Consider the following 23,080-nt stretch of genomic DNA (forward strand, 5'->3'; position numbering starts at 1 on the left):
GACATCCTGCATGGTCACCTGACCTGCTCTCTGGTCTTTCTGGACAGTTTTATCTTGTTATACCCCAAGTTTGTTTTTTTAAGTAAGCTCCATGCCCAACATGGGGCTTGAACTCATGACCCTGAGATCGAGTCGCGTGTTCTACCCAATAAGCCAGCCAGGTGCTTCACCCCTAAAGTTTTTAATCTGCTCATCTCTTCAAGGAGCACAGAAACAGCCACAACCATGAGGAAATCACCTTGCTTTTCTGACCTTACACTGGGAGGTAAGACCTGATCTTCTTTTCTCCTCCTCTGACTCAGTTTGAACATTTCCTTGCTTGTCCAGTGAGACCCAGCCAAGCTGTCATCTCACTGGGTTTCCAAATGTGCTTTCAGTTCTCAGGCACCTTTAGCTCAAAGGCACAATAATCAGGAGGCGTTTTGTAATCTAACTACCCTGAGGGGAAATGTAGTACAGATTCTTTATTTCTTAAAAAAAAAAAAAAAAAAAAAAAAAAGGTCTGGAGAAGATACGAATGAACAACACCTTTTAAGATGGACTTGTGTGGCTGGCTGGCTTGGTGTCAGCTGTAAAACAGGGTTCTCCACAGGCCCTTCCAAGCTCACGCTGAATAGCCGGCAATTTCCAAGGACAATTTCAATTACCTGGGGAGCAGGTAACTGTGGAAAAGCCCCCTCAGAAGCTTAGCATTGCTCTTTAACAAGCTTCCAACTTCCTAGTATGAGAGGAGGCCAAGCCACGCCTCGGTGAACACTCTGAAAATGGGGAGAGGCAGCATTCAACTTGGTTCTACCACAGAGCCCCTCCTGGGTAGCAGAGACAGTAACTCCCCAGTTATTGCTCCTCTTCTGTTCCTGTCAGGAGACCATGTGTGTGTGCAGCGGAACAAAGCATTGCGGTGCGGTTAGTACATACCATTGCCTTGGACCTAGTCAGAGGGAAGCAATGCAGGCAGCGGGAGAGGCAGGAGAAAGCAGGGACAGAAACTAGACTTACTTTAAACAGAAGCAACATGACTGAAACAGTTTTGTCTATCTCAAATTAAACCCAAATCATTCCCAAATTTCCCCCTGAAAGAAACATCATCCCCTCTGAGGGGGAAAGCCCTCCATGTGAATTCATCCTTTCTCAAGTTGGCTACAAGATGCAGCAAATGAGGGTTTCTTGTAATTCCCTTTCCTGCCACAAGATGGCCTCGTCCCTGAGGCTGGGATGTGCCCCCTGGGGGATAAACAAGGAGCCTGCCCCGCAGAGGCACTGTCCTTTAACTATACCAAGCGACAAGTCAAAGAAAATGCAAGTGCTATTCAGAACCACAGGCCTGTCTTAAACCAAAGCCTAATCCAATATAAATCTCTTCTCTTATCCCAAAGGCTCCACACCTGTCTTACTGATAAAAATGTATCTTTGGACACGTAGCTGGAGAAAGAGAACAAAAGCCTTCACAGAGTTACTTGTCCTTTGCTGTTGTTCACAAAAAGTTGCTTTTTCACCAAGTGAAAAACAGCACTGAGCCGGAGAGCTGCTGGCGTCCTCCTGCTATGCACTCGCCAGCTCTTGATCTGGGATGACAGGCAGTGGGGCAAGCTGTAAAGTTTTAAGATAAAGTTTTCCAAGGGTATGCTCTGCTGGCTGAGAAGGATGTCAGTACGTACAGGAGACCCGCACCGATAAGAAGCTAAGAGCTGGACGCTGGTGTCAGAAAGTCTGAGACAAGCATGCAGATTTAAGATGGGCTGCAAATTAGAAGTTGCTCTGATTAAGCACAGCATGTTTGAATACCAGAATTCTGCTTCAGGATCCCCCATAGTCTCAACTGGGTTAAGAGTGAAACTCTGAAGTGTCTCTCAAACTGTCAAATCAAACTGTCAAATAAAATGCAGACAATAGCATCAACTTTACTTTCTTTTGCTGTTATTTTCATTCCTATCCTATAATTTTCTCACGGGAGCCTCAGGCACTGACTTTGGGGTGGGGGGCCAAGGCGGAGAGAATGCCAGGCGCGACAACAGACAGTAAGGTTGTATGGGTCACAGGAAAGTTATCTGATGATTCGACCTTAGAGCACTGATACACTATTATTTCCACTTCTCTTTGTATCTGCAGGGAACGAGGTTACCCTCACATACTCTACTTATGAGAACGTATGAATACCAGGGAGAGTCATTTGTGGTTAATTGCTCTTAATATAAAAAACACTTAAAACTGTTCCCAAGGGCAGGACACACAGACACACAGTAGCGGTGATGAGGATGACAACACAGAAGCACCACCAGCTGCCCCCACACAACCATGCCCCAGGCCAGGTCCTCAGTTGGGTGAGGATTAGCATGGCATCCCCATGGAGGCCTTCTTGCCACTGCTTTGGGGAACAAGCCCCGAATTCACAGGCCAGCTTTTTGGCCATTGAGAATCGGTACCTCCAGAGACAAGCTTTACTGATTTCTCCTGTAGGTACTGAATGTGATAATGCCACTCAGCAGCTCCTCAGACCTAACAACCTGCAGAGTTGTGTAGGGAACATGAGGTTAGACGGGACCCTGCCAACATGCTCAAAATCAACTGAACACACACATAAAAACACCACTTGCACAACCACCACTGGGATTACAGATATAATAAAGGTTGTTCACTCATACAACCATCCAGTTAAAGCTAAGGGGCTTGAAATTTGACTACTGATCTCCTTCATAGCAAATGGGAAATATCATTTGTAAGCCGGAAGATACAGCTTCTGAGAGGCTCTAAATGTCATTATCCAGAACAGAGCCTATACTGGGCCATAAGGTAAAGGGCTGGGTCATTCCAGAGCTTTAGCGGGCCACAGGCGTCGGCCCATGATTCCTGTGTGGGCGCTGAGTCCACAGGTAACCCAGGCAACGATGGCAGAACTCTCCTAAGCCCTGGGCACAGTCCCGTTAAAGGTCCTTCTTCTAGGAGACTCTGAAGCTTAATTAACCTAGCCATTAAATTTTGATCCTAAAAAACACTCTTAAGATTCTTCATTATGTGTCAAGTGTGCCAATTTTCTATGTTTTATTTCCTCTAAATTTTGCAGAAGCCTTACGGTGTCCATGCGACCAGTCTGTAATTTGCCATCCGTCCCACCCATCAGTGCCTGCTCTTGTAGGTGAATCGCTTAAAAATGTTCTCATGCTGTTGAGTCAATCAAGATGGCTCTTTTCAAAGTGTTTAAGCTCTGTGACAACTCTGACTTTCCCGGGCTTTCAGCAGAACGCTGCTAAAATGTTAGGAAAACCACAACTCAAGAGGCCTTCTCATTACTTTGGCACAGAGCACCCCAATGTCCTGCAACATGTCAAAAGACCGAGTCTGCAAGCTCAGGCCTTGTCTGGGGGAGGGAAGCAGTGTGAGAGCACGCTTTCTAGCAGGGAAGGAGTAAAGGAGTTCCGAGGACATACAGAGGGCTTCCAGGTAAATGCAGCCGCTCCAGGGGGAGAAAGGGGAATGGCAGACCATTAGTGGGGCTAAGGTGGTGGATACCCAACAACACATACCACAGTGTTCTGTATTCCCCGTGTTGAGGGTGGGGGTGGGGGGCGGGGAAGGGTTTCCTTCCAGCTTCTATATGGACCCAGAATCTTCTTGAGTAAAGGTTCCTAGACTACACTGTCCCAGAGAGTAAGCAACCGCTTTCCTTCTAGTTGGGTAGAAAACAAGTTGAACCTTTCCAGAGGGTGAGATGCTTGTCCTGAGATAAGAAAGCTGGAAATGTAGAGACAGCCCATCACTGGCTGTCAGGTTCCCAGGGGGCTGTCAGGGGTGGCCAAGCCGCTAACAACTCAGGCACCTGTCCCCTTAGAAAGTCTGATTCCAAAGCCACCCCAGGTCCTGGAGAAGGCAACCCCTCACCTGCTCCCAGATCGTGTGAGCGGTATGGGCAGAACAGAGGTCATGGTCCCCAGTGTTGGTGCCACAACAGGAGGGGACATACTCACTGCCGGGCTTCAGGCCCGACTTCAGCAGGAACTCAGGCCAGGACAGCCGGTGTTGAGTGAGCTAACCGCACTTCTAGTTCAATTTTATTCTTTCTGCCTTTATTTACTCTTTTGCTAAATTTACCTTAACGTTTCTTTCCTTACTTTAATGCCACTGTTTATTTGTTGTGTTTATGCATTTAGATAAATTCCCTTACAATCATTTTGAAAGAAGGAAGACCTAAAAAAAATTATGGGGATCATTGTTACTGACATCTCAAAATCTTTCTAACCCTGAAAACAAAAACACAAATATATATTTTTTACATTGTTCTGTACTTTTAAAAGCCACAAAGCACGGATTTTTTAAAGGAATTTGTTTAACTTTAGCGGTTTCTTACCCCTGGTCTCAAAGAATAATTCATACCTCACACAGTGTGTTTGTGAAGCCTTGAATAGGCAGGGAGTTCCTTCCTTAGGCTGTAAATCCCAGCCGGGCTTGGGAGGCCCTCTCCGGATGAGAAACAGAGAGGAGAGCAGAAGCAGCTGCCAGGGAGGGCACCGAGCCCGGGAGAAGGGGCCAGCGGCTCCTTGGTGCCGGGACCCATCAGGCTGGCCTTGCTGGTACCTGCACAGCCCCCTACCCCAGAACTCGAGGCCTGGGAGTCGGCCAGATGGGTGCACTCCACGTGCCAAGCCAATCTTGAAAAGCAAAGAGGAACATGGAAGGTGCAGACTTCCATGTGAGGGAACCTCGGCTATTCACTTCTAAAGATTCAAAGTCCACCGAGCAGTCAGGCCCGACACTTCAGCTTTCCAAGGGCAGAACAGAGTGCCTTCCACTTACCATGATAACCGAGACCCCGGTGGTGGTGCTGTTCTGTTTGGGGAGCGCATTATTAAAGTGCTGTTTGAGTTTACCTGTTACTTCAGCTTGCATATTATTCTCCTGGGAGGCATCATCCTACAGAAAAGAATCAAATACAATGATTTCAGATTCTCAGGTCTACGTTGGCTTTTCCTGAATAGTCACCCTCACCCCACCATCTCTTCCTAACAGGACTGATTTTCACCACAAGGTTAGGGGAACAATTACTGCTGTTTAGCAGTCCTATGTCCTCAGGAAGACCCCAAGCCATTCCCTTTGCTCCTTAAGCCTCAATCAGGCCAAGTAGAGAGCACCAGTCTCTGAGAACACGAAGGAAGACACTCTTCAGGCTTCTAAGACTCTGTCCCCAAGGCACAAATCCCACAGAGTTTAGTACAGATCCCTCCCATGGAAACACCAAAATTAATGAAGAGTTTATTATTTTGATCAAGAATTCACTTAGTTGTTAGTCTTTATCGCTCATAAAGAAATGTGGCATCTCAGCTACTTGGTCCAAGACCTAAGTCACTTGGCAGGATCCAGAGAGGCTGAACCCTCATGTCAGGATGTGTGGGACCCTGCAGAGATAGTGGAGGGGTGCAAGGAGCCACCACTCCCCCACAAGCAGGCAAAAGCCCATGGCTAAGTACATTAACCTCACTCTCATGGAGTCTTTGGGAATAAGGTAAATGCAAACTCTCCCACCAGCACCACTTAATGGATCACATTTACCCTAAACCCAGAGGTACCACCAAGCCCAGACGAACTCTGGCCAACGTCACACCCCCTCTACTAGGCTCCAGTCAGCCTCCTTACTCTCAGCAGGAGATCTCCTACGACCATGTGCCATAAAGACATGGGGATCAGCGTCTGAAACATGCTCATCTCTGGGCAAATCCTGAAAACTCTCAAACCCCGTAAGTACAGAAGGCAAAAGCTGAAAGGCTCCTGAGAGCGCATCCCAACCAATCCTTTCATTTTGTAGATGAGGAAAGTGAGGGCCAGAAAGGGACAGTGACTTGCCCAGGTCACTCACTGAGCAGGATCAAATACTCCGAGATCCTCATGCCAAGTGCCTTCTCCCAGAGAGCTACCTTCGTGCTACTTGCTCATGAGAGAAAACAGACATCTCATCTGCCATGGAACTTGGATGCAGAGCTCTGCATGTGCAAAAGCCACGGTGAAGAAGCAGGCTGGTGGTCACAGAACTTACAGATGTTCCTTCCCCAAGAACGTGGGTACTTACTGACACCCAGGGGTGGCTCAGGATTTCTCCCGCGGTACACCGAGCTTCAACGTTTACCTGAAGCATTTGACTGATTAATTCCTGGAACCAAATAAAGAAGAGTATAGAAGAGGCGAGGTGGGGACTTCCAGCATAAACACAGATATCTGAGCTTGCACTAAGTACTTCAAAGAACCAGCCAACACAGCTGCTCAGCCATTTCACCTTAGAAGCTATTATCACCTACATTCCTACTGCCCTACCAGGCAATCACACAGACACGGCTGCCTCAGGGCAGCACCAGTGTGAGAGAAGAGAAGGTCTCTCCTGGGTCTACATTAAACCAAGATGTTCTCTCCTAAGAGTTCTGGTTATTATCATCATTCCGCAGTGTAAAAACTGCAGTATTGTTCCTTTTGGCAAGTCAGTATGTCTCATTCCCACATTCTGATGGGTGTCCAATACATATTTCTTAAATAAATGAAAGAACGCATGTTTAGGGCTTAGAGGAACGCAGGAGGGTGGCAGGGGCAAATTGGGAAGACAGCCAGTCCAGCTTTCAGAATGTGCCTATGAGTTCCAGAGACTATACTGTGGGATGAACTTAAAGAAGAAACACATTAAAAGTCAAGCCAGACCTGGAGCTCGATTCCAAGAGCTGCAACAGCCTCACACGGCAGACGAGGGCCCCTTGACACAATGTAACCCATGGAAACAAACCCAGATGGGTACCTTTGCTGAGTCTGTGATGTTATCCCAGTAGGGGGCTGGAAACTCTAGCTTCCCAGCCAAGATCTGGTCAAAGAGATCTTCCTGGAGATTGTTCTCACTAAGTCAGTGACAAAGAAATAGAAGAAAAATCAAAGTTACCATACAGTTTTCAACAAAATGCTCACAGGAAGAATGGGGTGAGGAGTCCAGTCTCTTGGCTTGGGAATTTCATATCTCAATTGTATTTGTTATGACACATTTTTTCCTTTTAGATGATGAGCTAAAGAACATATCCATAGGCCTGGGTATCAGGGAAAGAGAGGACACAAGGTTCAAGAAACTTGTTTCAGCTTGAGAAAAGGCAGTAATTCTGGAGACGGACGGTGGTGATGGCTGCACAATACTATGAATGTACTTCATGCCATTAAAACTGTACATTTAGGGGCACCTGGGTGGCTCAGTCCGCTAAGCTTCCGATTTTGGCTTAGGTCATGATCTCACAGTTAGTGAGTTCAAGCCCCTGCGCATTGGGCCCTGCCCTGGCAGCTCAGAGCCTGGAGCCTGCTTCAGATTCTGTGTCTCCCTCTGCCCCTCTCCCCACTTGCACTGTTTCTGTCCCTCAAAAATAAGTAAATGTTAAAAAAAAATTGTAAATTTAAAAATGGTTAAAAGGTAATGTATATATTCTGCCAAAGAAAAAAAGGACTCAAGAAAAATATGGAATCTACAAATAACGTAAATCCTCATTTCAGAAAAAAAAAACAATCTCGGCATCTGCCCTCACTTAATCTCTCATGGTGATCAGAGTAGAAAAGTAACAAACCTGAGTCAGCTCTCCTTGCCCTTCCTCTTTCTACTTTTCCAATAAAAGAGCCAAGAGCAGTGAAACAGCCAAGATATAAAAGAGTCATAAGGAGTCCAGAATCTGGATAAAATATTCATGACATAATTAGCTCCCCATTGGAACTTGACTTTCACTTAAGCTCAATCTGCAAAAAAAAAAAAAAAAAGAGCCCATCCAAGAAGAGCGACTAGAACCACACAGACTGAGGTGAACTGATGCTGCTGCCCTCCCAGGGTGGGCATCCTTCCTCAGCCCGTACCTAACTGTGCTACCCTCAGAGGTGCTCCTGCACATACAGCCGGTGCCTACTGAAACACAACGCCTTGACTTTTGAGGGAAGGTACACAGAAACGTAAAAACACTGCTGGGAAACATTCAGGAAGGTGGATGTCACTGTCTCCTAGAACGCAGAGCCACAGAGCCCCACCTCCCCCTTACTTGGTGGGTGCATCAACGGCTGAGAGAAAACAAAATCATTAGCCTTCTAGGCCACTCATTACAAAGCCCTAGTGGAAACCTCAGGATAAGCCGCTGGAGTCAAGATGAAAATCCAGGAGTGGAAGTCCAGTCTCAGTGTGCACCATCTGCCTTGGAGTTGCCAACAGGGCCCCTGCAGCCTGCTGTGCAGAGGACTCACATGAGACCCCACCCGGGCCTTCTAGACGTAAGCCTAGTCATGCTAACTGCTCTCCCAGAGTGAGCAAGTGTGGTGTCCACAGCAACAGGTCATTTGGGGCAGTGCCTAGGGGCAAATTCTGGGGCTGTGTGATGTGACTACCCTACACCTTTAATGAAAAAGAGGACAGGCAAACTTCGTTTTATTTCTGCTTCCCTTTACTGTACTTTGCAGATAACTGTACTCTTTTTTTACAAGGTGAAGGTTTGTGGCAACGCTGCAGGGAGCACGTCCATCAGTACCATTTTCCAACAGCATCTGCTCACTTTGCGTCTGTTACATTTTGGTAATTCTCGCAATATTTCAAACTGTTTCATCATTAATCTGTTAGTTATGGTGATTTGTGATCCTTGGTTACAACTCACTAAAGCTCCAATGACGGTTAGCATTTTTTAGCAATAAAGTACTTTTTATTTTACTGTTATTATTATTAATTATTATTTTTAAATAGGCTCCATGCCCAGCCTGGGGCTTAAACTCACAACCCTGAGATCAAGAGTCCCATGCCCCACTAACTGAGCCAGCCAGGGACCTCTATTTTTTTTTTTAATAAAGCATTTCTTAATTAGCGTACGCACATTGTTTTTTTAGACATAATGCTGCTGCACGCTTAACAGACTACAGTACAGTGTGAACATAACCTTTATTTGTACTGGGAAACCAAAAAATTCATTGGACTTGCTTTTACTGTGGTATTTGCTTTATTGCGGTGGTCTGGAACCACTCTCACAACATCTCCAAGGTAGGCCTGCAGAGTCTGTGGGCTTTTGTGAATACTCAGGACATCTCAACAAGCCCAGCTGAATTGACACCTGCCAGTTCATAAAGTCTGGGTCAAGAGGCACATCGAATGAGTAGCAAAAGTCAGGCCAGACAACCAGGTAAGGCAAGCGATTCCCACTGCCCTCCTGGAAAGTGCTTTTCTATGAGCCTGCACAAACTCTCTCTAGGTTGTCTGATGTTTTCTTTTTCACTGTTATTTCCCTACTGACTGAACTCAGCTCAACTCTCCAGGAGAAAATGTTAGAAAAAGATGTTAAAAATCACCCAATTCCAGAACCGTTGCTTTTAGCCACCCTGCTCTATTACTCATCATCTTTTTTTTTCCTGGAATAGCAAATAGCTTATATTTTGTTAACATACAGGACTTTTATTTTGCTCATAAACAGCTAAAAAGTTGGAAGTGTAACTGCAGCAAGTTATTTAGGTTCTTGGCAAAATAGTCTGAGTCAACAAACAAAAGCCTAGGGGGTCCCAGCAATAAGAAGTCACCTAAAGGATCCATGCTGTGAACTGCAAGCACTTTGAGCATTTCAAGCTTCCCTCAGTAGAAGAACAGAAAGCTAATTTATCCTTCTAAGTAGTCACATAGTAAAAGCCACTCTGATTAAATCCACACTGGACTTATTTACACATTTATACTTCCACAATTGGGCTGAGATGTTCAGGGCACTTTAAAATCCTAAACCAATACAGCTCATGGATCAAGTTGCTGTAAGTTTAAAAATGTACATTAAGAAAAACCTGGAAAACAACAGGAGTTTGAGCACATTCCTTCTTTTCAATGCCAAGTTGTTAAACAGTTGTCTGATGAGGTAACATGAAAATGTTGTAAGCTACCTCACAAAATAATGTTTAAACATTTGGCTTATGGGAGGTATAAGTGCATCTTTCAGAAAAACAAAATTATCATGCAAATATTATGTTTTGTCAGTGGCCCCAAGATCAGACTTGCTTAGGCAATAACTAATATCGTGGTTGTAGGACCAGCTTCTGAATATAATATATTAAGTCAACAGCTTTCAAAAGGTAGCTTTATTGCTTTTAATTAGCCACATACTTACCTCCAGTTCCCACAAAGAAGCTGCCATGCAGTGAGAAACAAGTCACAATAGATACATACTGTTCAATCTGAGTCTCAGTCTCGCTTTTGGTTAAAAGCAAAAAGCAAAATCAAATAACAAACCCACAGACTGCATTGGCATGTGGAAACACTAGAGGGAGTTGTGAGCACACATTCCTCTAAACTGATCCCTGATAACCCCTTTCCAACTGATCTCAACTTGGGTTAACCAAGGATGGAAACTCTGCTATAACAGGCCCCATGATCACTTGCCAACAAAATTACCCCCTTCACTTGACTAGTTCCCCAAACAAATCATCACTAAAACCAGCCAGAACACAATGGAACTGTAAAAATGACCACAAATTATTCCACTCCATGTACATACCTGCTTAATCTTCTCTCACATTTACTCTATTTGACTTCATTTGGTCAATGGGACATCAATCAGCAAATCTGTGTCAAGTGAACACTTGGAAAGTGGTTGAGCAAAGGAACTTGCCCTCTCTCTGGCTGCTTTTGGGGATCCTGTATCCACCATCATGTGAAACCAAGGTTAGCCCATTGAATGCTGAAAGGCACTTGACCGAGTCTTATCTGTTGTCCCAGCTGATCCTGAGCGAACTACCAGGCGTGTGAGTGATAACACACTAAACCATCAAGTCCCAATTAGCCAGCCCAGATCAGAAGAACTTCCCCATAAATCCACAGAACTGACTGACAGCTCTAACCTTTGGAGTAGTTAACTGTTCAGCAAAAGCTGGCCAATAGTGCAGTAATCCTATAGTCTGTGTAACCCACCTAAGCAATGACTTTGAAGGAAGACCATGATTTAATGGCCAGATGGCAAGAGCTTCCCACTTGCAGAAACCCAATCCTAGCCACAAGGACAAGGTCCCACTCAAATGCTCTACCTTTCACTTAAACTTTGTGATTTCCAGCCCTCAAATAAGCATACCCTCATACTCGATTTATTCTTGATCAATATTCTGGTGATGGGTGTCTTTACACCATAAGGCTCTCAAAAGTAGAAACTGACATCTCTGTGTCACTCTTGTGTTTACTGTAATGTCAGTAAAAAGAAAACTTGTTCAAATCAATTGAAAATTATCATTTAAAAAAGATATATCTTTCAACTTTTTTGTAGGTTTGAAAGCTTTATAATAAAATGTTGGGGGAGAGGCAGCAAATTAAATGTATTGAACTTACTGATGAAGTACAACACCATAAATAAGACATCAGAGAATATGCTTTACATTTGATCCCTGACACCTAGAATAGTGCCTGGCACACAGTAGCTACTCAACAGTAGTTGTAAAATGAACAATAACAGAGATTAAAGTGAAAAGAGAGCTCAAGAAGATACATAAGAAAATCAAAGTTGCATCATTAGATGAACTTCTATTCCCAAGTCATTCATTTGCTCCAAAGAGGGAGATGGGACAGATCAAAAGAGGCCCTGTGGCCAAAGCCCCGCACTCTCTCATGTTCACAGTACTGGGTATGCTCTATGCCCGCTGTCACACATTCTGACACCTGTGTGTGGCCACCTCTGCCCCCCCACCGCCCGAGGTGAGATACGTGATTACCAAGAATCAGTCTCTGTTTGTTCCCAGGCCTATTTATGCTGAAAGAATTTGTAATATTATGTGAACAGATAGAATTAATTTAAATTTCATTAACTATTACGTGAAATATATGAACATATAGAATTAATTTAAATTTCATTAAATATTATGTGAAATACTATGTGAACAGATAGAATTAATTTAAAAAGAAAGGGTTCACTGTTTCTATGAGAACTAGGTTGAAAGCTTTGGAAAGTGAGTTGTTAAAAAAAAAAAAAACCCTGCTGTCAAATTAAATAGGAGAAATGACTATTAAGAACTGGAAAAGGAGGCACGTCAGTGGCTCAGTCAGTTAAGTGTCCAACTTCAGCTCAGGTCATGATCTCACAGTTCATGTGTTCGAGCCCCGTGTTGGGCTCTGTGCTGACAGCTCAGAGCCTGGAGTCAGCTTCAGATTCTGTCTCCCTCTCTCTCTGCCCCTCCTGACTCCTGCTTGCTCGCTGGCTCTCAAAAATAAACATTAAAAAAATTGGAAGAAAAAAAAAAAACGGGAAAAGGTTTGTTTACCTAGAAGGATCAGACTACTTCATAAAGATCTTTAAATCTCACTCCACTTGAAAAAGATTGAGAATGGATATTGTACACATTGGATGATTTGGTGTGTTTTACAGAAGGGTGACAAGAAATTCAGGGAACCATATACCAAGCAAAGGCCTTGACCTCACATCAGAAGTGTGGTCAAGGAATATCCATTAATAGGTTGTAAATTGAGAAAAAAAGTAAAAGGTATGTTTATATAATTTTTAACTGACATTTTTTTTTAATTTTTTTTTTTTTTTTTTTTTTTTTTTTTTTTTTTTTAAGTTCATGACCTGAGCTGAAGTCGGCTGCCCAACCAACTGAGCCACCCAGGCACTCCTTAACTGACATTTTTATTGACCAGATTCTGGTCCTGATTGCCAGGATGAGAATGCCTGCTTCCTGACCAAAGGGAGAGTTTACAATTCAGATATTGTTACTCAAAGAGCCACTGACCTTCGGAATGGAGGGAATCCACAGAGAAGTATGTATGTGATCACGCCTGCCGCCCAAATATCCACCTTCAGGCCATAGCTGAGAAAACAAAGTGGGTGGAGGGGAGAAATAATGATATTACTCCCAGGAACCCTCCAAATTACTGGAGTAGTTGCCTTTGTTTGTTATGACGAAGGGCTTCCTCAGTGTCAAACCACTCATTTCACACAAAGGAATTAACTGCCCTTTGGACTGGGACATCTACTCTTCTCCGGAGCTAACCACAATATTGGGAACTGTTGCCATATTTCCAAGACTGGCCCTGGGACAAAAGTCCAGGCCTAGAGCTCTTGGACACAGAAGCACACACCTCAGTTCCTGAGATTAAAGTCATGGTGCAGGTAACAGACTCTCCCACCCTCCACGTTCCCAGGAGGAGTGTGAATACACAGCAGCCGGAGCAGCAAAACATACCTTTTTCCACCAAAGTTCAAGTACTAACCAAAGCCACCAGGAGTCTTACCCGGTTTCAGCAATTATTTCTGGAGCCACATAAGTTGGTGTGCCACAGACTGTGTATAAAGGGCCTTCCACCACAGTGGCCAGACCAAAGTCTCCCAGCTTCAAAGACTTGGTTCCATCAGGATATTCACACACCTGGAACAGAAACCAGCCAATAATAAGAAGTAGTTTCTTTTCTCAATGATTCCAAAGGGGCCCTTGGAACTAGATAGAAACAACATTGATTAATAAATTTAAAAAAAAACCTCTCCTTGTTGATAATACCATTGTTTACTTCTGATGCTCTAAAGCTCTAAGTTTTCTTTAGAGATTTTGCATGATTGTGTGAAATACAGAAGACAGTATCTTCCATCTTTGTAAAAAGTTCCTTATCTTGGGGCATCTGGGTGGCTCAGTTGGTTAAGTGTCCAACTTCAGCTCAGGGCATGATCTCATGGTTCGTGATTTTGAGCCCTGTGTTGGGCTCTGTGCAGACAGTACAGAGCTTGCTTGGGATTCTCTCTCTCTCTCTCTCTGTCAAAATAAATAAATAACTTTTTTAAAAAGTTCCTTATCTAGGAGTATAATGAATATGTGTGCATGCTGCCACGGCAGTTAGGGGTGCAGGTAGCTGCTTACCCAGTGTGGCCTAGACAGTAGGAAACGGAACTTGACTACATCCTCACTGAGTGTGAAGTACTTGAGAGACTCCGAAATGGTGTTTATTAACTGTCCTGGAGTTAATCCTCCTAGACTGTGTCCTCCAAACTCCTCCTGGGAAGGTGGAGGGTGGGAGAGTCTATTACCTACACCATGACTTTAATCTCAGTCATGTTTAGAAAATAAAATCAAGACTTGTTCTCTGAACAGTCAATGATGAATATAAATATCACATAATGAAAAACTTTGGAAGTTTGGAAAGAAAGTAAACTTTGGGATCAAACAGCCTGAGCCTGAATAACCTCTGCCATTTTCTGGTTGAGTGACCTTCAAAAACCACCCTATGCATGTTCTTCACCTGTGAATGGGATGAGACTAGTCCCTAACTCACAGGGGTGGTGTCAAGAGACCAAGCTCAGAGCAGGGCTCAGTGAAGGTTCCTTCCTTTTCCTGGAAGGACTGGCTGATGAAATCAACTAATTATACTGGAAACGGTTTAACAATGCTGGTGAAGACGTGCGTGCTTTTTGCTTAAATGGAAGCAATCTTCCTAGAAAACATTTCAGCAACATGTAAATTTCTTTAAATTATTTATAAGCCTTGATCCAGTAAATCTACTTCTAAGAACCAACCCTAAGGGAATACAGATGAACCCAAAGGTTACACACAAAGCCACTAATCTCAGAATTTATCTATGTTTTTAAAAACTGGAAGGAACATAAATGGCTAACAGGACAATGACTTCATAAATCATGGAACATTCCTATGATAAAATACTATGCAGTCACTAATAAGCACATTTCAAATAAGTATTAATCCTACGGAAAATATTCACTATATTACATAAAAAGAACATTCAAAATTATATATTCAGTACAACACACCCAAATGTTCAGTTTATTTCTAGGTGGTAACACCAAAGATTACTTCAGCTTTGTTCTTTATACTTTTCACTGGTTTCTAAAATGTTTACAATGAACATGTGTTGGTTCTATAATCAGGAAATTTTATACATAAGCAAATTCTCCTTTGGGGATAAATGTCTGAGAGTCACATTCTAAATAGATGGTTTTTAGATTTAACTATGTAATCTTTAACCTATTCATCTCCTGGATGTCCATTCTGAAAACAGTGAATTTCAGAGAAGAGCAACTGCAGAGAACTAATCTTTACTAACATAATGTCTTTCTCTATTTTTATATTTTAGTCCTATTTAGTTTGCTTTTCTTCACATTTTACTATGAACTGAGGCAGATTCTCACCCAAGCCGCTTACTCACTAAAGGATGAAAAATTTAGAAAATTACGTTTTTTCAAGATAAGCATGTTAACAACATTGTCCATTAATCTGATACTCAATGAGGGGGAGTGATTTATATAGACATCATTAAAAAGCATCAAGCACGTCAGGGCTCCCCCTTGTCAGCGATACCCAATCTGTACAGGCATTTAAAAAGTATGGCACTTAAATACCTTCCTTACCTGTGATGCCCTCATCAGTGAAAGAAGAATGTTTTTCACCATAGTGTTTAATAACTGCTTCCACATTTATGTACTAAGTATACATCCCCAGCATACATCTTTATGACTTTCAAGTTTCATGGGAGTAATGGTGAGGCTCACGGATATTTATCATTCTGAGTCAGCCACAACTCAGCAGAGGCATATTCAAAGCTACTAATGATTTAGCCTAAAGCAACAGAAACCAAGTTCTCAGTCATGCCAGGGTCTAAGGACGACCTTCCATCCATTATGTTTAATGTAAACATTAACGAGAACAATCTGATATAGAGAATTACAGTTAGAATTTATGATGCATTTACTGAAACCCAGACTTCAGAAATTCCCTAAGTAATTGCAGTGATAAGAACATTCTAAGCAACATTATAATTTTAAATGTCTATATCATGAAAGTAAAAAAAAAAGTTTTATTAATGTCACTGTTATTTTGTTTTTGCAAATTCAAAATACACTCATTAGGTACATTTTTTTGAAAAATAGTGTTTACTTTCGACATGCAATTTAGGAATGCCTATGGGTATTTGAGGGTTGCTATAGACACTCAGAAGTCCCTGAAGCCCCATTTCTCATATCCCCTATAAGGAATTCAGAGTCAGATGCAGAAGCATAAACAGAAAGGTACTGAACAGTTTATAATCACTGAATTATGTCTGGGCAACTGGCATCCTATCCTCAGCTAAACATCTAAAGAGAAGTGTCATAAGGAGCAGACAAGCCTGAAAAATATTTCATCTGATTCATTTCTCCCCAATACTTGACACAGAGGCAAATATGTGAAAGATAATATGAGTAAATTTCAAATATTAGCTGGAGGTTCTCTTCAAAGCAGGAAAAAATATCTATAAATCTACACATATAGACACACATTTGTACATTGCTTTAAGAGAATGACACTGACATATAAACACATATGGCTTTCCTTTCAGAGAATGATTTTAAAAAAGAGGTGGACAGATGCATAGGGACCCCAGAGAAAGGCCTTCTGTTCTGGCAGTGTGCTTAGTTCTTTCCCCAGTTACTGACATCCTCACAGAACTCCAGAGATGCCAATATTTTCCCACACGTTATCTCACTGGACCTCAGAGTCACCCCCCGGGGTGATTAGGAAAATAACTGTTACCCATGTTTTTCAGATGAGGAAACTGAGGCATAGAAAACTCAAGTTACTAGTAGCTACCAAGTGGGAATTCCAACCAAAACCATTACCATCCCACTACACCATCCTGCAACAGATTCTGTGTCTGAAAGTGAGAGTAGGCCTGGCAGAACCCCGGCTGCAGCCTGCACCCCTATGCAGATTCTGAGTGAATTTAAGCAATCACAACTGTGAGAATTCTAGCCCTGTGGTGTTCAAATGCCCCACCACAAGCTGAGAGATGCTCTGTCAAAAGTTGCGCTCAGAATGCAAAAGTTAAAAATGTGAGGAATGTAGATCCCACATACGGAGTAAACGCTGCACGTTCTCTAAATAAAATGTCAACACAATGATTTAGAAGGGCTTCAAATAGGAGAAACCAACCCTCTTCTCTCCTCGGTCTCCAGAACTCCTGGAAAAGCGGAATTTATCACTGGTCTCTCATAGTTAAGTCTGACAGGGCACCACCAGGCTGTAACTCACAGCATTAATGGCCACCCCAGTGCTCCCTGACACGCCGACCCATACATCTCTGCTGGCAGGGTTTTAAATTATGACACCGCTACCAGAGAAGGGGATGCAAATCAGATGTCTGAATGCTCTGCTGTTTAAAAACAGAATTCATTTTTAGAGTAGGGAGAGGCCGATGGTCACGCTGTGTACTTACTTCTAGTGCCTCGATGGCACTTTCTCATCCTAGGGCAATTCTGACCTGCTGACTCAATCTAGAATCTGCAGAGTGGTCTAGTTCAATTTTCAATGGCAGGTACATATTTTACTTAGATATGTGCAGGTAAGGTTTCCAAAGCCTGACCCTTTTAGAGCACACATTAGCCTCATCCAGATATCCTCCTTCCCTTCCCTTTTGGGTAGCACACTGGGGCTGGTGCAGGTCTTGAAGAGGGGTGAAGACTCATCTAGAGCAAGTTAGACTAGACAACAAAGTTGATTCCAAGTTCTTGGTTATATTCTGAGACACATCATCTTGGAGACACCCATCTCCATCATATTCTCTTCCTTTGATGCGTGATAAAAGGATAAGGTATCAGATTCTGAAATGGTATACACATTGTGAGTAAACGAAGAGAAGACATGGGAGGGGAGAGTGGAATCAATGAGCTGGGAAATGCACATTCCCTGGTTTACAGGCAAGTTCACTAATGCCTCAGTTGCCTTCCTCACAGGGCCTTGACATTCAAAGCTACAGAATGGGCTGGTGCCACAGAAACCAATTGTCCCTAGAGACCTGCAGGTCTGTATTTTCAGAAAACATCAGTACATGCAGCCACCAGCGTGAGGTGGGCCATGGACAGAAGGGAGAAATAAAGGAGGCATCCTCATTAATACCATGGCATTTATGTCTGGCCGCTGCCAGAGAAAGCCCTGTCACCATTGCTTGTGAAGCCCCTGGCCAACCTTCGTCACCTGGTGGAGGACCCTGGGCCTGTAACAGGTGAGAAGGCTGTTTTGAGGGGAGAACACCATATTCTCACTTCTATCCTGAGGCCCAGTCCTCCTTAGAGATCGTAAAATGAAGTCCATCATACATCCTGTTTTACAGAGAAGGGATATTTATTTTCCTAAGAGGAAAATCTAGACATGGAACACAGTTCCTCAAGGTAGAAGACAGGAAGGAAAAAGCTCATATACTTTTAAATGGATACTCAGAAATCATCAAATGATATTACCAAAAGGGGAAAACGGATACTCTGGATTAGCAGAAAGCCCCCAGGATGGCCTTAAATCCTAAACATCAATGCATATTCCTTTCCACAATTATTTGTATAGTACAAGTATGAGACAAGTTATAAAGATCTGTGTTTGAGTGAGTGCTCACTGCTAGCTAGCTAAGTGACTGTCAATGGTTAGTCAACAACCATTTACTCCACATCCACCACAGCGTGCTTCCTTGAAACTGTCCAAGGCACTGACGACGTAAAAATAATTAAGATACATACCTTGCCCTTAATGGTGCTTACCTATAGAAGGAGACAGACAAGCACATGATAAACTCACCACATCAGGGCATGCAGAGCAAAACTAGAGGTGGCCATGACTGACTCGGTCCAGGGAGTCAGGAATGACGTCAGAGAGGACATGCCTTTTGCTCAGTGCCTTATAAGATGAATACATTTGCTACATTGCTGGGAGAGGCAGCATTTCAAATGTAGACCAGTATGGAAATAAGCAATGATATGTAATGGTATTGATAAAGTTCAGTCTAATGAGTAAGGACAGGAAAACTTGGGTTTGTATTATCATGATATAAAATATTCAGATAACCTCACCTAAGCAGTAATGATGATGATACTCAGCCCTGAAAGGTAGAAAAAGAGGGGAAAAAATGGTCTTGCTTGTGTCTGGGGGGAATGTGTGAAGAAGTCCCTTATCAGCTTCTCTAAAATTTCTCTACAATGTGGACACAAAGATTAGCCCAATTAGTAAGCTGTGTTTATTAAGGCCACCATGGAGGTGTGCTAAATATGACATGAAGGTGAGTGTCACTCTGGCCAGATAGGTGGGGAAGGGTCGGTAACAGAAGAGACTAAAAAGGTAAACTGGGACCAGATTATGGGCCCTCCAAGTGCCACAGACTTTTCTTCTGTAGAACAGTGGGACAAATAACACTTGTAAACAAGAAAAATCAACATCTGAGTCTCAATTTCTGTACCTGTAAAGCTGAGATAAATGGACTAAATTATTCCCAAAGTTCTGTTCTGCATGTAAACAAACCGTCATATTCTACTTCCACCTCCTATAAGCTTCTCATTCTCTGATTTATTCTTCAGAATTTTTACCTCATAAAATAATTTTCCTTCTCACCTTTCTTTAGTCAGTACCATCAATCAAAACATAGATGTACATGTGGGGTGCCTGGGTAGCTCAGTCCATTAAGCAACCAACACTTGGTTTTGGCTCAAGTCATGATCTCACAGTTCATGGGTTCAAGCCCCACATCAGGTTCTGTGCTGTCAGTGTGGAGCTTGCTTGGGATTCTCTGTCTTCCTCTCTCTCTGCCCCTTTCTTTCTCTCACTTTCTCTCTCAAAATAAATAAACTTAAAAAAAAAAAAAAACGTAAATGGAAACGTGTTTTCTAATGTCTGATAAACAATAAATACAGAAATACATATCAATTCAAGAAATCCACTAATGCTTTATGGTCACTGGTCACTAACTTGAGTCATGCTGAGTCCCTTCATTTAAATTCTCTCAATCCCTTATTGCAGGATTGGTATAGACTCTGAAATGATACTGTTTGCATGAGATCATGTCATTTTAAAGGGAGAGAGGTATGAATTGGAACAAAAACAGCAGAGATGACGTACCAAGAGGTTCTCTGGCTTGATGTCTCTGTGCACAATGCTGAGGCCATGAAGATACCTGAGGGCGTTGGCCAGGTTGTACACCATCGCGCTGCCATCTCTCTCAGTGTACTTGGTTGAAGAGGTAATTGCATCAAAGAGATCCCCACCCTAATGGACACATAAAAAAGAACACAGCAAAATGTCAATAGTGACAATCCCGTGAAGGTAACAAAGAAGGTTCATCAGCCTGGAGCAGATGAAAAAATGACATAAGTGCCATGAAAAATGATGATAAATAATGAAAGTTTCAAGGTAGGAGATCATTTTTTCCAATTAGGTCCTTCAAGAACATGGTTAAGTCTTGGGATTTGGCACCAATGAAATCTCCTGAAATCTCTCCATCCTCTTACTTTGACCAATTCCATCACCAGAAAGAGCTCAGTAGCTGTTTCCATCTCTTCGACCAGCATGATGATATTTGGATGTTTCACCCTGCGCAGGATTGACACTTCATTCTCAATCAGGTGCTCCTGTCAAAGGAAGGGGTTAGAGAGGTGGATCAGACACCACAGAACCATCTGCCTGATTTCTATAACCTGGAGGGTGCATAGTCTGCTGACGGGAAGCATCCCCCTTGGCGCAAAGCAAACCAAACCCTGGCCAAGCTGGTTTCCATAGGGACAGGACAAGTCAGTGTGATGTGTCATTGTCACCAACAAAAAGGAACTGATTATCTTCAAAACGTCCCTTGAAAGGGCTCAATGGTGTTGTCCTGGCACATAAAACATACTGCCTTCTTATCTCTTCAACACCTTAAGAGGTCATGACACTGGCAGCTTGGGCACACAGCACTGTGCTTTGTGATTCATATGGAACCACTTTTTTAATGTGAATGTAACACTCAAAATTAAGATCAAGTATACAAGGAAATTTGCATGTGTATGGAATACAACTTGAGCATTAAATTTTTTGTTGTTTTTAAACCATTACTAATAGGAATTTGAGTTTCATGTTGAAATTTACAAAGCGGAAAAAAAAGTTTTTCCTCTATGGCTGGATATAAAATCATTCCCCAGAAGGATGTTCCTTATTATCTTGTATTTCAGAAATCAGAAAACAGAGTACCATAGGGACCATGGTTCTCATTTTATTTCTAACCACTTGCCTGAAAATACTACTTATCAATCCTTGTGAGTCATGCAGCCAGGATCAGCAACTGTAGCAAAAATGTTTACCCACAGCATTAAGGAATTATTCTCAATATACCAACCATGAATCATGTATAACTATTGCTCTACTTTATTATGAGACATGAAAATATTTCAGGAATATCACATTTGTTGATCCTCAGTAGCTATAATAATGAATTACTTTGAATTTAGGATATGCTCTGTGAAATTAACTAACTGCCCTCTGACACATTCTAGGTTTTCAAATGTAACTTATACCTAAAGCTTACTGTTTAAGAGATATCATTTGCTACCTACATGCACACATATGTATACACCCATATGTGTGTGTATGTCCCTCATATCGTCCCTTTTGCCTTTGCTATCATGAATCTCAGAACCAAATTTAGTGTCCACTGCAATAAGAGAATTATCTCTAGGTCAAGATATCATTTAGGTTCTTGTCTTATCTTCACACATCCATGTGTACATATCATTTTACTCTAAGCCACCTCAAATACTCTGACAATAGATGAAGTACACATTATAACAAAAGAATAGCATCCACAGAATATCTGTGCTAGCTCCCACACATGTGGAGCGTTTCCTGAGCATTGAACGCCCCGTGCTTGTCCAAGTAATCACTCAGTCCGTGTTGGCAAATGACAGTGCAAATGCTAAACAGAAGTAGGAAAAGAAGCAACATTTACTAGGAATCTAGTCACTATTTGTCAGTCGCTTTGCGAAGTACTTGTGTAATGTCTTAACGCTTTATCCTTAGAACAGCCTTTTGAGGTAAATGCAAACCTAGGTTTCTGACATCCAAGCTCACATTTTTTGTGCTACACAACATCACCTTGTTTTTTTTTAATTATTATTATTATTTTAAGTAGACTTCATGCACAGTGCAGAGCCCAAGGTGGGGCTTGAACTCACAACCCTGAGATCAAGACCTGAGCTGAGATCAAGAGTCGGACACTCAACCCACTGAGCCACCCAGCTGCTCCACAATATCTAACCTTTTAAAGAGGAATCCTTCAGTAAAAAGAATTTTTCAAAGTGAAAATGACAGCTGCAAAGCTGAAAATACTTGATTTCTTGAAAAGATAGAAACTAGAGGTGTATTACACTGAGTTGCGGTGTAACTCAGAACCACGCTAGACTTTGTGCAGGGAGGAGAATCTATACCCCTTAATGAGCAGGGGTGGGAAGTCTATGCCCAGCCTGAGACTCAGCAAATGCTCCCAAATCTCCGGGAAGAGCGGCGGTTCTCAGAGCCTAGCGCACCATGGCTGGGAGGCTGGGGACAGGGCCACCTACCTGTTTCCAAACTCCTATGTCTAAGTTACAGAGCCACAGCACAAAGCAGCAGATAGTGCCCTGGTCCCTCAGCCAACTCCTTGTGGACACAGAAACAAAGACTCAGCAAACCCTCCACATTTGTTCACTTACTTAGAGGCCTCTGGATCATCTGTGCCAGGCTTGTCTTTTATTGCACTAACAAGCAGAGTTAGATGTACTTTTGTGAACATGCAAAGGCGAGCAAATGCACTTAATTCACTCTACATGAAGCCAAGATGACAGGAGTTACTACCACCGCAGTAAAAGAGGCATTTTGTTTTCAGGCTAAATGGATCTATCACTTCAGTTCTCCTCTGAAGTTGGAAGAGTCTGTAAATTTCCCTCTATTCAGAGGCTCTGTTAGTGATGCTAATTTAGAGTGACATATGTAAAGTAATCCCCACTACCAGTACCCCAGGAGCTCTCTCAAACTGGAGCTAAAGTAAGATGTCTACCACCTAAGGAGACTACACCTTTCAAAAGTTATCTTTTTCAGTAAAGGGCTCAAGAGAAAGTCTTCTTGGGAACTTTCTGCATCATGGAACTTCCCCCAGGACCACCGGCAGTGTTACACTGGAAACACTGAGCAGGTCCTGCAACATTTTCTCCACCACTGTGTGTTATCTCAGCTTCAGTACTCTCCTCCACAATGGCTTGTATTCTAAGCACACAGTGAATGTTTCTGTTGGAATGTGGGAGATGGCAGCCTTTGTCTTCCAACCTCTGAACTATGCCTGTAAAATTGTCTAGGAAGGAAC

General features: G+C 42.7%; 1 protein-coding gene across 8 annotated transcripts in view; it reads right to left on the reverse strand.

Moving 5' to 3' along the window:
* The window catches only part of DCLK2 (doublecortin like kinase 2), a 153,976-nt gene that overhangs the window by 3,813 nt on the left and 127,083 nt on the right, over positions 1-23,080 (reverse strand). For 4 of the 8 annotated variants that reach the window (XM_019441298.2, XM_019441297.2, XM_019441296.2 and 1 more), the window contains 7 exons: positions 20,223-20,342; positions 19,834-19,980; positions 13,214-13,347; positions 12,712-12,789; positions 6,767-6,863; positions 6,056-6,136; positions 4,789-4,905 (listed from right to left, as the gene is read on the reverse strand). In XM_019441298.2, coding sequence (XP_019296843.1) covers positions 4,789-4,905; positions 6,056-6,136; positions 6,767-6,863; positions 12,712-12,789; positions 13,214-13,347; positions 19,834-19,980; positions 20,223-20,342 — 774 coding nt within the window. Of the gene's footprint in view, positions 1-1,785; positions 1,869-2,423; positions 2,505-4,788; positions 4,906-6,055; positions 6,137-6,766; positions 6,864-12,711; positions 12,790-13,213; positions 13,348-19,833; positions 19,981-20,222; positions 20,343-23,080 lie in introns of all 8 variants that reach the window. The other 4 variants (XR_002077816.2, XR_002077815.2, XM_019441299.2 and 1 more) reach the window with 3 other exon arrangements.

This window comes from Panthera pardus, unplaced genomic scaffold (genome assembly GCF_024362965.1).
Source record: "Panthera pardus isolate Hobbes unplaced genomic scaffold, ASM2436296v1 HiC_scaffold_13, whole genome shotgun sequence".
Lineage (NCBI taxonomy): Eukaryota > Metazoa > Chordata > Mammalia > Carnivora > Felidae > Panthera > Panthera pardus.